This window comes from Oryctolagus cuniculus, chromosome 1 (genome assembly GCF_964237555.1).
Source record: "Oryctolagus cuniculus chromosome 1, mOryCun1.1, whole genome shotgun sequence".
Classification (NCBI taxonomy): domain Eukaryota; kingdom Metazoa; phylum Chordata; class Mammalia; order Lagomorpha; family Leporidae; genus Oryctolagus; species Oryctolagus cuniculus.
Window position 1 is genome coordinate 180767300 of NC_091432.1, and position 15520 is coordinate 180782819.

Consider the following 15520-nt stretch of genomic DNA (forward strand, 5'->3'; position numbering starts at 1 on the left):
GCTCCACTTCTGATCCCACTCCCTGCTAATGTGCCTAGGAAAATAGCAGAAGATGGCCCAAGTGCTTGTGCTCCTGCCACCCATGTAGGAGACCCAGATGGAGTTCTAGGCTACTGGCTTCAGCTTGGCCCACCTCTGGCCATTGTGGCCATTTGGAGAGTGAACCAGTGGATGCAAGATTCTCTCTCTCTCTCTCTCTCTCTCTCCACTCCCTCTCTGTAACTCTGCCTTTCAAATAAATTAGTAAATAAAAACGATGTGAATTCCTGTTTCTAAAATTATCATGGCAATGTCTGGTGAACATCCAAGAGAGAATCAAGTTTCAAAAAGGTAGGAACTATCAACCATGCCAAGTGAGTTTGTGAGGACAAAGAAGAGGACTGATCAGTTCATTTTCATGTGTGTTGAATGTGACAACATGGAGGTGCTTGGTGACTAGAACAAGTTCTATTTTTGTAGAGTGATAGTGACTGAATCATGACTGAAATGAACAGAGAATTATACAGGAAAAGAGGAAGGCAGTAAGGAGTATAATTACAACCTTCAAGAAATGTGATTGACAAGAGAAGAAGCTGTGGAGTCATTGAAGAAAGGTGATCTCTGTTTATTTATGCATGAGAGGCTTGAGCACTGTCAGATATAGCTTATCAGTAAATATTGAATCTACAGCACAGAGAAAAATTATTGTAAATTTCTTTCCTAGTTGAATTCAAGAAAGTATTAGATCCAGAAAACTATAGAAGGACTCATCTTATAAAGCAAATAAAAAGGGGGTCAGTGATTGTTGTAGATATGACTAGACTGGGTCATAAAAAGTAAAAATAGAAATTATTCCCATTTGACTGATTTGACTTTCTAAGAAATCTAGAGCTTTGCCTGTCTGTTGAAAGAGAGCAGGAATGGAGGTATGGGGAAAGTGGAGAAGGCTTGAAATCATTGCATAGGGTGGGATGGTATGAGCATGAATTGACCCCAGAAACAGGTAGACTGATGGGCAATGTTAGAATCCACTTGAGGCTGGTGAAGAAAATATTGTGGTGGTACTTATCTGTCCTGTTTTGTGGCTTTCCCTTGCAGTTTTGGCTCCATAGGATAGGTAATGAAAAAGAAGGCAACTGTGTTCATTTTGAAGAAAAGACCAAAGGGCAAGGGAGGTTAGGGTATTGAAAAAGTGTTATTGCCTAGTGGTAGACATGAGAAAAAGAAAAGGATGGTGAATAAAAAGGAATAGGGAGAAAAGTGAGGAAAAAACAGACTGAGGAAAAGGCTGAGCCATAATGGAGAAAAATGGATACGGAGGTCAACAGGGAGAATCTTGTACTGTCATGTCCCAATACAACAATGCTTTAGGAGCCGGTGCTGTGGCATAGCGGGTAGGCCACTGCTTGCAGTCCCGGATGCTGCATTTCTGATCTAGCTCTCTGCTATGGTCTGGGAATGCAGTCGAAGATGGCCCAAGTCCTTGGGCCCTGCACCTGTGTGGGAGACCCAGAAGAAGCTCCTGGCTCCTGGCTTTGGACCGGCATAGCTCTGGCCATTGCAGCCTTTTGGGGAGTGAACCAGCGGATGGAAGACCTCTCTCTCTGTCTCTCCCTCTCTCTGTCTGAAACTCTGCCTTTCAAATAGATAAACAAATAGTTTTTTTTTTTTTTAAAGAAAAGAATTATTCTGTAAGGGGTCTGGCTTGAGGTGGTCAAAACATTATTGTGTTGCCAATCTCAGATGGTAGGGCTGGCAGTCTAGTGCAGAGGCTCTGGCAAGATTGGGACTGGGCTGAGGCAAAGGGCCATCAGTGGAGCCATCGTGCAGATTCCAGGACCAGAGTAATGTTACATTTCTTTGTCCTGGTGTCACAATGAGGTTATTAATCCATGAAGTAGATGAAGACATCTGTTTTAAGGCATCCACCCTGCATTTTATGCAGAATCAAGGAAACTTGATCTTCAGTGGATAATGAGTATACTTTCTTCCTTCTCATTCAGTCATTCTTTGAATGAATCGATGAGGCACAGTTTAAAAGCTTACTGATTTTAAAGCAAACAATGAGCAACAAACCAGACTATTAGCTAACATTTGGGTCTGGTGTCAGCCCAAGAGATCTGGAGTTGGGTCCCTGGTGTGGAGATGTGGTTAGGAGGGAGTCATTGTCTCATGTTGTATGAGAACAAACAACGCCTGCCTGCCTGCCTTCTACCAGGCTCTCCCAACACTTTGTTCTCCACCTGTCAGAAAATCCTGGAATGGAGCCTTTATCATTGGATGGCTGGGGTATGGCAGGAACTCCATTAGCTGTTCTCTCTCATTTTGGACTTTCTACTCAATTGGCTGTCTATGAATTAGCTTTAACTTTTTTTCTGGTTACTGCATTGTTCAAGGAACAGAAGCAACTCACTCTTCCCTACTATATGAGGTAGGAAGGCGTTCACCTGCCTCTTAAGAGAGACATAGGACATGTCACTTAATTTTCCTAGGCCTTAGTTTATTCTCCATGTACACATAAAGGTGTAGCTTTTGGACTGGATAGCCAAATTTGCTGAGGGAATGGGGGTTGGGAGTATGTAGTTGGGCTACAGCTTCCCTCCAGACCTGAAATTCTGTTGCTCCAGCGCCTGGTTCCAATTCTAGCAGTGCAGCTATTGAGCTTCAGGAGTCTTGTATGCCAAGTTGGGATAATCTACACCTATCTTGTGGGTTGATTGAAGGTTTAATTTAAGGTTGCCTAGCACTGCTGCTTGCCACCCACGTACCATTTTCCTTCCAGCCTGGTGCTGCAGGTACCTGCGCCCAGGACTACCACATGACATGTTGGGACCACCTTCCCACCAAGCCCAGCTTCCACCTTTTCTGGTAAACGTGTGGCTCAGTCATCCTAGCAGCACAGAACACTTGCCTGCTCCCAGCCTCTGGGGTCTTTGTTCTCTTTTGTAAGTTTGTTCATTTTTCAAGATGTCTTGCCCTTTCCTCTTTACCAATTCAAAATGAAAACCTAACCCAAAACTCCTTCACAAAAGGATCTCTAAAATATTTTGACCTTTTAAACTTTGATATACTAAGCTCAAAGGTAGATTTTGTTTTCCACTTCTGATTTTTTCTTATGATCTTTGATACTCAGTAGATAATGCATATGAGTATATACATGATTTCTGAGAAACAGTCTCTTTTACCCATTCTGGACACAAACACTGATGTTGGAGTTTGTAGCATTCGCTTCCTATAGGTTCTTCTGCCCTGACTTTGCCTGTAATTCTCAGCAGTTTGTGTCTGGTTCGTTTGCCCAGTCAACATGGGCAGGATCCGAGTCCCTCTCAGGTGCTGAGGGCCTACAATGTTTCAGCATAGGAATATGTGCACTAAATGAATGGTTACTATGGCGGCGCCTTCATTCTGTGCTGGGATCCTCCCAATGCGCACACGTGGGAACCTCACAAAAGTGATTTCATGTGCGCCTTGCTGATCCCCTTATCGTTCGGAGTTTATTGAAGTGGGGCCAGCTCCCCGCCTCTTCCAGCTTTCCTGCCAAGTGTGCAGAGGGGTGGAGAGTTCTGGAAGACAGTTGGAAGGAGGGTGTGGGATTTTACTTTCTTTAAAAAGATGCTTTGGAAGCCCCAGATATTCAGGAAGCAATGAACCTGGGTCCCAATGCAGAGAACTGCAGCGAGGCCCTATGCTGTTACAGAAAAGGCCCGAGCGCAGTAAGAACCTGGCCCAGACCAGAAAAGGGGGCGCCCTAGCTTGCCCTCGGGAACCCATCGGACAGGAAGACCAGCAAGGAAGTTAGTCACTTGGAACCCATCCCTTGGGCTGGTTGTGCATGATGGGGGCTCTCCATTCACCGCGTCCCCACGCAGCTGTCATAGGTTCCTGCCGCTCGGAAGTGCAGCTTGTTTTTCCTGATGGAGTCTGCAAAACAAATCAACGCCACGGGAGAATCTCTATGAATGCCCAGGAGACAGTCTCACGGACAAACGCATCATAACGTTCCGTTCTGTATCATCATACGGGGTCGTACGTTTTTTAATCATTACCCCCTTCCCTACACGCGCGAAGTCGTAGCAGCCCCTGGAGGGTCTTGCGTGGCTCCCAGGACAGTGACAGTACGCGGAGCTCCGAGCTCCGGGAAAGCGCGCAGGGAATGCCCTCAGGATTCGTTCCCGGGAAAGCGCCAAGCGTCCGGGGAGAACTTTCCCCTTCTCCGAGCGTCGGCAGGGTGGCATCGCAAAGGAGGGCAGCGCGGGACTCTGCCTTGTAGAAAATTAAATAAATAGAAGGCAGCGCTCAGCCCGCTCGGGTTTCCCGAAACGCGCACCGCGGTCGCGGCCGGGGAGGCTGGGTGTCTTCGCTCCCCGCCTTCGCTGGGCTGACACAGCAGGGAGGAGCAGGAGCCGGAGGGGGTGCTGGTGCGGGGGGAGCGCCAACCATCCCGAGCCAAGACAAGCAGCACATTCACAAATAACGCCCCCACCCCCAGCGCACGCGCTCCCATTCAAAGGAGCGGGGTCTCGCGGCCGCTCAGAAGACGCGCCGCTGGCCCCAGCGCAGCTCTGCCTCGGAGCGCGCACGCCTGGAGCCTGCCCGCCAGCCGCCGCCAGGCCCCCGCAGTCCGGACAAGACGCGGGTCTCGCTCCCTCGGAGGGGGCTCGCCTGGGACTCCCTTTGGTCTCCACTGGGGGACCATGGCACCGCTGGTGGCGCCCCAGCGCCCGGGATTCCTGGCTCGCCTCCTCGGTGGTACCTGGTGCCTGCTGTGTGTCGCCGGACAGGTAGGGCAGTCTGCGCGTCTTGCGTGCCTCGCAGACTTTTTGTAGTTGGTGCTGTAGGGTGAAGCGCTGCGTTTGGGGTGCACGCTCCCGCGAAGGTCAGTCCTGGAGCCGGGCTGACGCCCGAGCTGGGACAGGTGGAGCGAGGGTTGGGGCTAAGGCGGGCCCTGGTAGCGAGCTCTGGGCTGGCGGGGTCAGTCTCTGCGCTGAGCCTCGGCCCGGTCTTCTGGAACCCAGCTCCTCGCTGGAGTTCGGGTTCTGCCTCCAGCTGGGCAGAATCGAGGCGCGAAGGCGGCTCCTGAGCTGGGGAGCGGTAGTCTCTCGGGAGCCAGTGACGCCCTAACCCCTACCCGGCAGTCCTTTGTCGAATTCCTTCTCTTAGCTCTTGACAGAGTCTTAGCCGCTTCAGGCAGGCTCAGGCGCTGGGGACTCTTCAGTTCCACCTTTCTGTGCACCCGGCGAACTTCCGACACCGTGGGGCCACCTGCGTCCGAGAGACAGGGGCGGATCTTTGTAGGGCTCGCGGATGGAGGAGCAGGTGGGCTCCCCAGTGCCTCTGTGGTGGAGAGGTGCCTCAGGCGGGTGCAGGAGGCTTGGTCCTGACCACACCCCTTCTGAGTCCTGCCTGGGTTTTCTGCAGCCAGACAGGCTGTAGGAACTGGGGCGTTCTCCTAGGTGGGTGATTAGGTCCCGAGGCTGAAAGGAAGGAGCCTAATTCACAGTTAGCGAGAGGGTGTGTAATTCACAGTTGGTGGTTTATTACTGGCAAGACTCTGGAGGGAGCAGCTTAGGGAATGGGGCAGGGGTTGGGAGGGTCGAGTCAACCCCAGGATAACCTGTGGTGTCCTTGGCTTTCACACTTCTCAGAGCCAGGAAGCTTGTGGTTAAAGCCCATGATTTAGGCAGTTTGTACATAATTTAGCCTGCATAGATTTGCTCTTCGCAGGATTACTTGGGTAATTCTGGGAAAATGCCCAAATCCTCTTGGCTGGAATTATCGCCAGATAGCCTCCCTTTCCCTCTGGCTTATGGAGGCTTGTCCAAATTGGGGGATTTCCTTCCCAAGCTTTTTCTTAACGTTTTGAAATCTGTTTCCAGATCTCTATTTTAATGGTCATTTTAATTGCCGTGGTGCATTTCTGGAAGCTGGGAGAGGATCAAGAATGATGGCTTACGAGGGCCTAGAGCCGGCTAGGAAGAGAGGAACAAGGACTCATCGGGGAGAGAGGGTTTCAGCAGATGCACCTGCCCAGATTGGAGATAGCTCCGAATGCTTGTCTTAATTTTCAGCGAGTCTTGCTCCTACCATGCCTTATTCTGTGGCTGACTTCTCCATCTTAGCTCCCCTGTGTTAGGGCCAACCCCAGCTAGATAACTCAGAGTCCTGTGGGAGAGAGAGAGGCTGGGGCAACAGAACTTCTAAAGCCCCCAGCTGATTTCACTGTGGAGCTTGGTTGAGAACGAACATGCAAAAATGATTTGCCCAAGGTACCCTGTTATAGAATTATGGCCCCTGAAGTCAACACAAAGAATAGTAAAAAAAGGTCTTAGCAGCTCAGGAGTCTTGACATGGAGCTTCCAATCCTGGCTGTGTTCCTAACTAGTTGGGACTCTTTAGCCAAGGCCCTTAACCTCCCATTCCTCATCTGTACCACCAGGCTGTTGTCCTGTGTTCTCCAAAGTTCTGCCAGCTCCAACACCACCAGGAAGGCCCACAACTAAAGCAAATCAAGATAACAACTTGTGTCTTGTCTTTACCCTCCAGAGTAGAAATTTTTACCTTAACCTTGAGATTTTGCTGACTCGTTGCTAATATTTGGATCTAGCAGAGGTACTAGAGAGGAGTTCTATGCTCTTTCTTAGACATGTGTGTATGTTTTTAAAAAAAAAATGCTTTCCCACTCTGTTGAAACCTACTTCAAGTCAGTCCAGTACCTTCCTGGCATTCGTGACAACCCAATTTTCCTGGCATTACATACCTGTTCCTTCTTGCTCAGCATCTCAACCATTTATTCTGTGTGGTGATGGGTTGGAAGTGGTTTATTACTTACTTCCAAATGGGCTTTTCTTGTTTCACTCTTCAAGGCTGCTCTCTGCATGGGAAGAGCCTGACAAAACTTGTCCAGGAAGGGATAGAAAAGAATGCAAGTGGTAGATGGGTTGTATATCCTGGTAGAATATAAGTTGACTTAGAGCATTAACTTGGTCAGGTGTTTGCAATACTGGTTGATATCTTCACTTTTTTTGGTAAAACTGTATTGGTGTTATATCTAATATTTGAACTAAACAGGTAAGAGATTTGAAGATACTTAAGAAGAAATCATTCCGTAACCAATATCCAGTGATCCTTTGAACACTGTTTGGAATTTATGCGTTCTTTAAACTGTTTTGAAATCAAAACACTCAACATATGAAGGCATGGTTACTAGGTTTATCAGGCCTCTCTGGTAGACATTGTGACTGTAGCAAAAGGAGCATCTGTGATCAAGAGCTGTTGCTACCTAAACTGAATTACACCATAGTCCAAAGAACAATGTTAATGCAAGCGCAAATGATTTGGAAATAGATAGCATTTCTGAATCTCTGCTTTAGTGGGTTATTTGCCTTTCTTTCTCTTCTGATAGAATTTCCATCCCCCACCTCCCCACAACTTAAAGGCAGAAAACTCCTCAGATTCTTAGGAAACTGATTATCTTACCAATAAATTTAATTTCCTAAGTTGAACCCAGATTTATCCCATTACCTAAATTTCTCCCAGGTGAGGAAATACATAAATAGTGGTTTAAACCAGTAGGAACTGTCAACATTAAGTTATTATTGGACAGTTATTGTTTCCAGATTTTGTTTATATAAATAAAGTTGCTATTAATGTTTGTGTACAAGTCTTTGTAGGGACATGTGGTATCATTTGTGTTAGTTAAGTACTTAGGAGTGGAATGGCTCAATCATGTTGTAGGTGCATGTTTAACCTTTTAGGAAATTCAGTCTCTCAGAAGATGGTATTGGGGTTGGACTTGTGGCATAGTGGGTTAAGCAGCCATCTGTGACACTAGCATCCATATGAGCGCTGATTCAAGCCCCAGCTGCTGCACTTCTGATCCAGCCTCCTGCTAATGTACCTGGAAAGGCAGCACAAGATGGTTCAAGTGCCTGGGCCCCTGCTACACATATTAAAATCTTACTAGCACTAAATTAGAGTCTCAGTGTCTCTGCTTCCTTGTCAATTCCTGGTGTGGTCTTTGGGGAATATTTTAGCTTGCTGTGGGTTTTACTCTGCAATTCCTCAAAGACTAATGATGTTGATAATTTTTTTCATGTGTTTATCTAGAATCTGTATCTTTGGCACAATTACTACCCAAATATTTTGCTTTTAATGAGTTGTTGGTTTTCTTATTATTCAGTATGGAGAATTCTTTATATATTCTGCCTATGAGTCTTTTATTAGATTATTAAATGCAAATGATTTCTCCTAGCCTATGGCTTATACTTTCATTAATAGTGTCTTTTGATGAGCAGATTTTTTTTTTTTTTTTTTGAGACAGGGTACTGTGGCATGGTGGCCTAAGCCTCTGCCTGTTGCACCGTTATCCATATGGGTACCAGTTTGTGTCCTGCTGTTTCTCTTTGAATCCAGCTCTCTGCTTTGTCCTGGGAAAGCAGTGTAAGATGCCCAGATGCTTGGGCCCCTGTGCCCACGTCCACGTGGGAGGCCTGGAAGAGACTCCTGTCTCCTGGTTTTGGATGGGCTCAGCTCTGACAGTTGCAGCCATTTGAGGAGTGAACCAGCAGATAGATCTCTGTCTCTCCTTCTCTGTTAGTAAGTCTACCGCTCAAATAAATAAATAAAATCTTAAAAAAAGAATTTACTTAGAGAGGGAAAACCCACAATGAAGTGAGAGATTCCATCTATTGGTTCACTCCCCAGATGCCTGCAGCAACTGGGACTTGGGCCTGGCTGAAGCTGGAGGCTGGGAACTCAGCACAACTCTCCTGCCTGGGCGACAGGGACCAATCACTTTAGGTATCACTGCTGCTCAGGGTGCACACTGGCAGGAATCTGGAATGGAACACAGTTCCTGGGCTTGAACTTGGGCACTCTGATATGGGATGTACACATCCCAACTAGTGTCTGAACTGCTGGGTCAAATTCCTGCTCAGAAATTTTTAATTTTGATGATGTTGAATCTATCAAACTGTTTCTTGGTGGATTGTGATTTTGCTCTTATTTCTAAGAAATGTTAACTTAATCGAAGATCAAAGAGGTTTTCTTTTTTAGGTTTTGCAGTTAGATTGTTTGATTTTCAGTTAATGTTTGTGTATGGTACGGGGTGAGAATTAAAGTTCATTTTTTGCCTATGGATATTCACTTGTACTATGATTTTTGGAAAAAATATTGTCTTCTTCACTGAATTTTCTTGCACCTTTGTTAAAAATCAGTTCTCTGTACATATGTGAGTCAATTTTGAATTGTCTGCTCTTTTTCAGAATAGTTTGTTTATATGTTTATCATTGTTCAAGTAGCACAATGTGTTGAGTATTGTAGCTTTATAAAAGTCTTGAACTTGGGAAGTGTGATTCCTCCAACTTTGTCCTATATCTTTAATGGTATTGATTTAGCTATCCCATGTGAACATTAGAATTAGTTTGCCGGCTAGTGATGCTGAGCATTTGTTTTCCTTTGGAAAAAATGTCAAGTAGATCTATTACCCACTATAAAATCAGGCTTTTTTTTTTTTTACTACAATGAAATACCTAAGGCAAGCTACTTCTGAAGGAAGGAAAGTTTTGACACATGGTTTTGGGAGTTCAAGATTGCATGGTCCAATTGGTTTGGCCTCTGATGAGTGCAGTAATGATGGGCAGTAGAAAGATCACATGGAGCACTAGAAAGCAGAGAGTGGCCGGGTCCAACTCACACTTCTATAATCAACCCTCTTTCAAGAACTACTTTCTGAACATACGCTCCTTATTAACTGAGTATTTTCTACAGGGCCCTAGTCTCAAACACCATGATTACACTAAGTTTCTACACTTTTGGTACCATTAACTTGTGACTGTGGGGTTTTAAATCCTGTATGAATTTGGGAGCTGGATCATATTCAAACTCTGGCAGGTATATTCTAATTATTAACTGCTTGTCAGATATATAGTTAGCAATATTTTTCCCATTCTGTAGGTTATGTTTTCACTTGGATTGTTTGTTCCCTTTAATGTGAAGAACATTTTTAGTTTGATGAAATCCCATTTGTCTTTCTTATGCTTTTTTTCCCCCTATATTTTGGGGTCTGATAAAAAAAATCCTTGTTCATTCTAATGTTCTGAACATTTTCTATATTTTTAAGGTTATTTATTTACTTACTTACCTCAGAGGCAGAGAGAAAGCATTGTTTCCATTTGCTGATTCAGCACCCAAATGCTAGCAATGGCTGGGACTAGGCCAGGCTGAAACTAGAAGCTTCAGTCCAGGTCTCCTATGTCGGTGGCAGAGACACACGTACTTGAACCATTACCTGCTGCCTTCAAGGGTACACATTAGTAGGAATCCAGAATGAAGAGTCAAGCCAAGACTCAGACATAAGCAAACCAATATGGGATGTGGGTGTCCCAACTAGCATCGTGGTTTTTTTTTTTTTTTTTAAGTTTTTTATTTATTTATTTGAGAGGTAGAGTTACAGACAGTGAGAGGTAGAGACAGAGAGAGAGGCCTTCCCTCCATTGGTTCACCCCCCAAATGGCCACAACGGCCGGAGCTGCACTGATCTGAAGCCAGGAGCCAGGAGCAGGATTGGAAGAGGAGCAACCAGGACTAGAACCGGTGCCCATATGGGATGCTGGTGCCACAGGCGGAGGATTAACCTGTGCCACAATGCTGGCCTCCCAACTGGCATCTTGACAGGCCAAAACTTCTGTTTGTCCCTTATGTTTTCTTCTGTTTGATGGTTTTGGGCCTTATACCTTGATCTTTAATCAATTTTGAATTGTTTTATATATGGTGAGGTATAGGGGCTCTCGTTTTATTCTTATGTATGTACATAACCGATTTACCTAGCACTAATTACAGAAAAAGAATGTATTTACTCTAATGCACATTCTTAGCATCTTTGCTGACTATCAGTTGATGGTAGATGCTTGGGTTTATATTTAGGTTCTCCATTCTGTTCCATTGGTCTGATGTCTGTCTTTATGCCAGTACTATGCCATTGTCATTATTATAGCTTTGCAGTACATTTTGAAGGCAGGTAATATAATGCCTCTTGCTTTGTTCTTTTTCTCAAGATTGTTTGGCTAGTCTAGATATTTTTATGGTTTCATATAAGCCCAAGGGCCTTTTTTTTTTTTTTTTTTTTTAGTTCTGAGTGGTAAAGGTTTTTCCCCTTTAAATATAGATAGATGATGGATTTTGAGCGATGTTTTTTCTCATCTAATTATCACAAAAGGTTTTATTTTCTTTTTAGTTTGTTAGTATGGTAAGTTACCTTTATTGATTTTTTTAAAATTAATTACTCATTTGAGAGCCAAAAAAAGGAAAGGGAACTCCACCCATTGGTTTATTCTCTAAATGCCCTCAATGAGCAGGTTTGGACCATGCCAAAGCCGGGACTGAGAACTCGATTTGGGTGTCCTATTCAGGTGGAAGGAAGCCAGTGCTTGAGTTATCATCACTGCCTCCAAGAGTCTGCATTAGCAGGAAGCTGCATTCACTCCCAAATGCTCTGATGTGTGATGCAAGGATCCTACAGGCGTTTTACCTGCTGGACCCAATGTCTACCCCACCTTCACTTGTCTTTAAATGCTGAACCCATCTTGCATTCTTGGGATAAACCCAATTTGATCACAATATGATTTTCTTTTTATATATTATTGGATTTAATTTATTAAATTTTGTTTAGAATTTTGCATTTCTGCCGATGAGGAATATTCTGTAATTTGCTTTTCTTTCAGTGTCTGTCTGATTTTGATATCAGGGTAATTTTAACCTCACAGAGTAAGTTAGGAAATATTTCCTCCTTTCCAGTTTTCTGGAAGTTTGTGTATGGTTTAATCCTTAAATATTGGCAGATTCAACAAGAAGCCATCTGGACCTGAATTCACTTTGTAGGCAAGTGTGTAACTGCAAATTAAATTTCTTAATGTACAGGTATCTGCTTCATTTTGGGTTACCTTGATAGTTTATATCTTTCACAATTTTGTCATTTTTATCTGAGTTGTTGAATTCATTGGCATAAAGTAGTTCATAATGCTCCTTTATATCTTATTTAATATTATTAGAATATGTTTTATTGGTTGCATCATTCCTGATTTTGGTTATTTATTTATTCTTCCTTTTTGCCTAGTCAACCAGTTTATTAATCTCAGAGAACTAGCTTTTTGTTTCATGGATTATTTATTCTACTTTTTTTAAGATTTATTTATTTGAAAGGCAGAGTTATTGCTGGAGGGGTGGCGGGAGACAGGGTTAGGGCTGGGGCTGGGCCAGGCCAAAGCCAGGAGCCAGGTGGTTGGTTCTTCCAGTTCTCCCATGTGTGTGCAGGGACCCAAGCATTTGGGCCATCCTTTGCTGCTTTCCCAGGCACATTAGCAGGGAGCTGGATTGGAAGTAGAGCAGCTGAGAGCTTAACTGGCACCCATAGACTCGGGATGCTGGTGCCATAAGCAGCAGCTTTACCCACTACATCACAGTTCCAGCCCCTATTGCTTTGTTTGCTATTCCACTCATTTTGTTTCGCATCTATCATTTTCATTCTTCTTTTTTGTTTTTGACTTGGTCTTATTTTTCTAGTTTCTTATGTCTGTAAGATTATTGTGTATGTATTATTGTGTGTATGTAAGCTCTTTTGTGTTTTCTAACACATATGTTACAGTGATGTGAATTTTCCCTAAGTGCTTCTTGTGTGGCATATGTAAGTTTTCATATATCTTCTCAATTTTGTTCAGTTTAGAATACTTCTTCATGGTATTTAGAATTTTATTGTTTTTTTTTCTAAATATTTTGGAGATTCTCAAGATATAATTGTGTTATTTATTTTGAATTTAATTTCAGTCTTCCCAGAGAAGATATTTATATAACTTGCATCCTTTTATGTTGATTGATCAGAATATGCTCAATCTTAGTAAACATTCTATATGCCTTCAAATAGAATTAAACTTTATATGAAAATGATACCTATGTTTTTTCCTGCTCAGCCTGCATCTCTTTGGTGGAATGTTCCATAAATATTAGTTACATCAAGTTGGTTGATAGAATTGTTCAAATCTCCTACACAATTAATTTTTGTGTACTTAGTATATCAATTATTGAGATGGGGATATTGAAATTTCTATCTACCATTGTTGATTTTTTATTTCTCCTTGCAGTTCTATTAGTTTTGTTTTACTTATTTTGAAGCTCTGTTTCTGGGTGCAGAATTGTTAAGAGCTATTGTGTTACCGTGATGATTTGGTCTTTTTATTATTAAATAGAGACTTCTGTATTTGGTAATAGTCCATTATTTTTAAGATTTAGTTATTTATTTGAATGTTAGAATTAGAGAGAGAGAGAAAGCTAGCTTCCATCCGCTAGTTCACTCCCCAAATGGCCACAGTGGGCAGGGCTGAGCCAGGCTGAAGTCAGGAACCAAGAGCTTCATCCAGGTCTCCCATGTGGGTGACAGGGACCTAAGTACTTGGGCCATCTTCCACTGCTTTCTCAGGCCATTAACAGGGAGCTGAATTGGAAGTGGAGCAGCTGGGACACAAACTGGTGCCATACAGAATGTCAGCATTGCAGGTGGTAGCTTTAGCAGATATGCCATAATGCCAGCCCTAGTAATAGTGTGTTCTTTAAACCTATTTCACTTTTCTCTATTTTAATGGTAGATAATAATTTTTAAATGTTAATTTGTGCATCTTTTATCTTTATGTTTCCTGATTTATCATATTTTATTAATGACCATTATAGTATGATTTTATAATTCGTTAATATTCTACTTTTATCATCCTTTCATTTTTTTAACCACACTAAAATAAGTATTTAGTATTAATATATTTTGATGGCTAAGTTATATGTTATTATTCAGTTTTTCCCAGTGCTTTATTTAAAAAAAAGCTTTATTAAGACACAATTCATATTCTATACTGGTCATATGTTTGGCATGTACAATTCAGTCGTTTTCATTGTATTTACTGATAAGTGCAGCTATCACCACAGTGATAGTTTTACATCTTGTCATCTCAAAAAGAAACCCACTAGCTCTCATCCCTCCAACTCCAGTCCTGAGCATTGCTAATATACTTTAATTCTGTCCTCTCGGTTGTCATATGAATGGAATCATAATGTGTGGACTTTTGTAACTGGCTTCTTTCACTTAGAAGGATGTTTTCAGGGTTCATCCAAGTTGGAACATGTGTTAGTACTTCATTCTTTTTTATGGCTGAATAATATTCTGTTGAGTCAATAGACCATATTTTGTTTGTTGGTGGACATTTGTATTCTTTCCATGTTTTTGCTTAGTATGAACAATACTGCTATAAACATTCCCATGCAAATTCTTTGGTGGATATATGCTTTTATTTCTCTTAGGCATATGTATGGGACTGGAATTGTTGTATCAAATTATAACTACATATTTAATCATTTGAGGAACTGCCAGGATATTTTCCAAAGTGTCTATGGGCATTCTGCATTTTCAGCAGTCCTATAAGTAGGTTCCAATGTTTCCACTTCCTCACCAACGTTTGTTATTATCTGACTTTTTTATTATAGCCATCCTAGTGGGTGTGAAATGATATCTCATTGTGATTTTTATTTGTTTTTCCCTGATGATGAATGATGGAGAGCACCTTTTCATTTAAAACATTTTTTTTAATTGGATTTAACAGCTTCCTTGATTGGGAGGGAAAAAAAGAAGTCTTATTGTTATTGTCACTCTTTTCTTCCAGTGTACTATGGGCCTATCATGTGCCTATAACTAGCTTTTCCAAATGTTGAGTAACAGTACCAATGCCTTCAGTCTGCTAGAGTTCCTCCTTTCACCATCCTCAATTGTCTTTATGTCTGATTATTTTCAGCATAGCTGCTCACATAGCTGTCAGACTTCTCTTTGCTTTGCTTTTATTCTGTCAAATTCCCTATTTCATAGATTATACAACCTGGAAAATTATTCTACTCTCATATTTGATGCTTATTTTCCATGGCATAGAGTCCTAGGTCAAAAATATTTTTTCTCCTGTCCCTAGCCACCCTGTTATTCCAATTTTAAAGGCATTCTGTCTTCTTTTTTAATATCTCATGTTGCTATTGAGGAATCCAGAGCCATTTTAATTCTAATTTCTGTCTTCAGCCTGCTTTATTGGTGTTTCTGGAAACCTCTAGAATGTTTACTTTATATCTGGTGCTCCAAGGCAGGAGTTGGAAAGCTTTCCTGTAAAGGACAGTACAAGTATAATAAGCGTTGTAGGCTTTGTGGGCTATCCTGTGTCTGTCCCAGCTACTCACCCCTGCCATTGAAACAGAAAAGCAGCTGTAGACAATATGTAAACAAATGACCATGGCTGTATTCCTATAAACTGTTTACAAAAACAGGCAATGGTCCAGGTTGTCCAATGGGCCATGATTTGCTGACCTCTATGCTAAAGTTTCATGATGTTGTGTCTTGATGTGAGTTATTTACTTAAATTGATTTTGCTAGGTTCTTTGTGGGCCTTCAGTAATAGTTCTATGTACTTCAGTTTGTAGAATATTTATTTTCATGTGTATTTGATAATGTTCTTCCCAGTATCTCATG

The 15520-nt window shown here is 42.5% G+C and overlaps 1 protein-coding gene and 1 long non-coding RNA gene across 3 annotated transcripts in view; one reads left to right on the forward strand and one right to left on the reverse strand.

Moving 5' to 3' along the window:
* Nucleotides 1-588: 588 nt before the first annotated feature.
* On the reverse strand, nucleotides 589-5473 carry LOC108176469 (uncharacterized). Its single transcript, XR_001793089.3, has 2 exons — nucleotides 4733-5473; nucleotides 589-3900 (listed from the first exon to the last, which is right to left on the reverse strand). It is a non-coding gene; the product is annotated as an uncharacterized lncRNA (long non-coding RNA).
* Nucleotides 4043-15520, forward strand: part of ADAMTSL1 (ADAMTS like 1) — a 1062044-nt gene continuing 1050566 nt past the window's right edge. The window contains exon 1 of one of the 2 annotated variants that reach the window (XM_008254434.4): nucleotides 4043-4760. In XM_008254434.4, the coding sequence (XP_008252656.3) occupies nucleotides 4674-4760 (87 nt within the window). In that variant the 5' untranslated portion in view covers nucleotides 4043-4673. The remainder of the gene's footprint in view (nucleotides 4761-15520) is intronic. The other variant, XM_008254437.4, reaches the window with a different exon arrangement.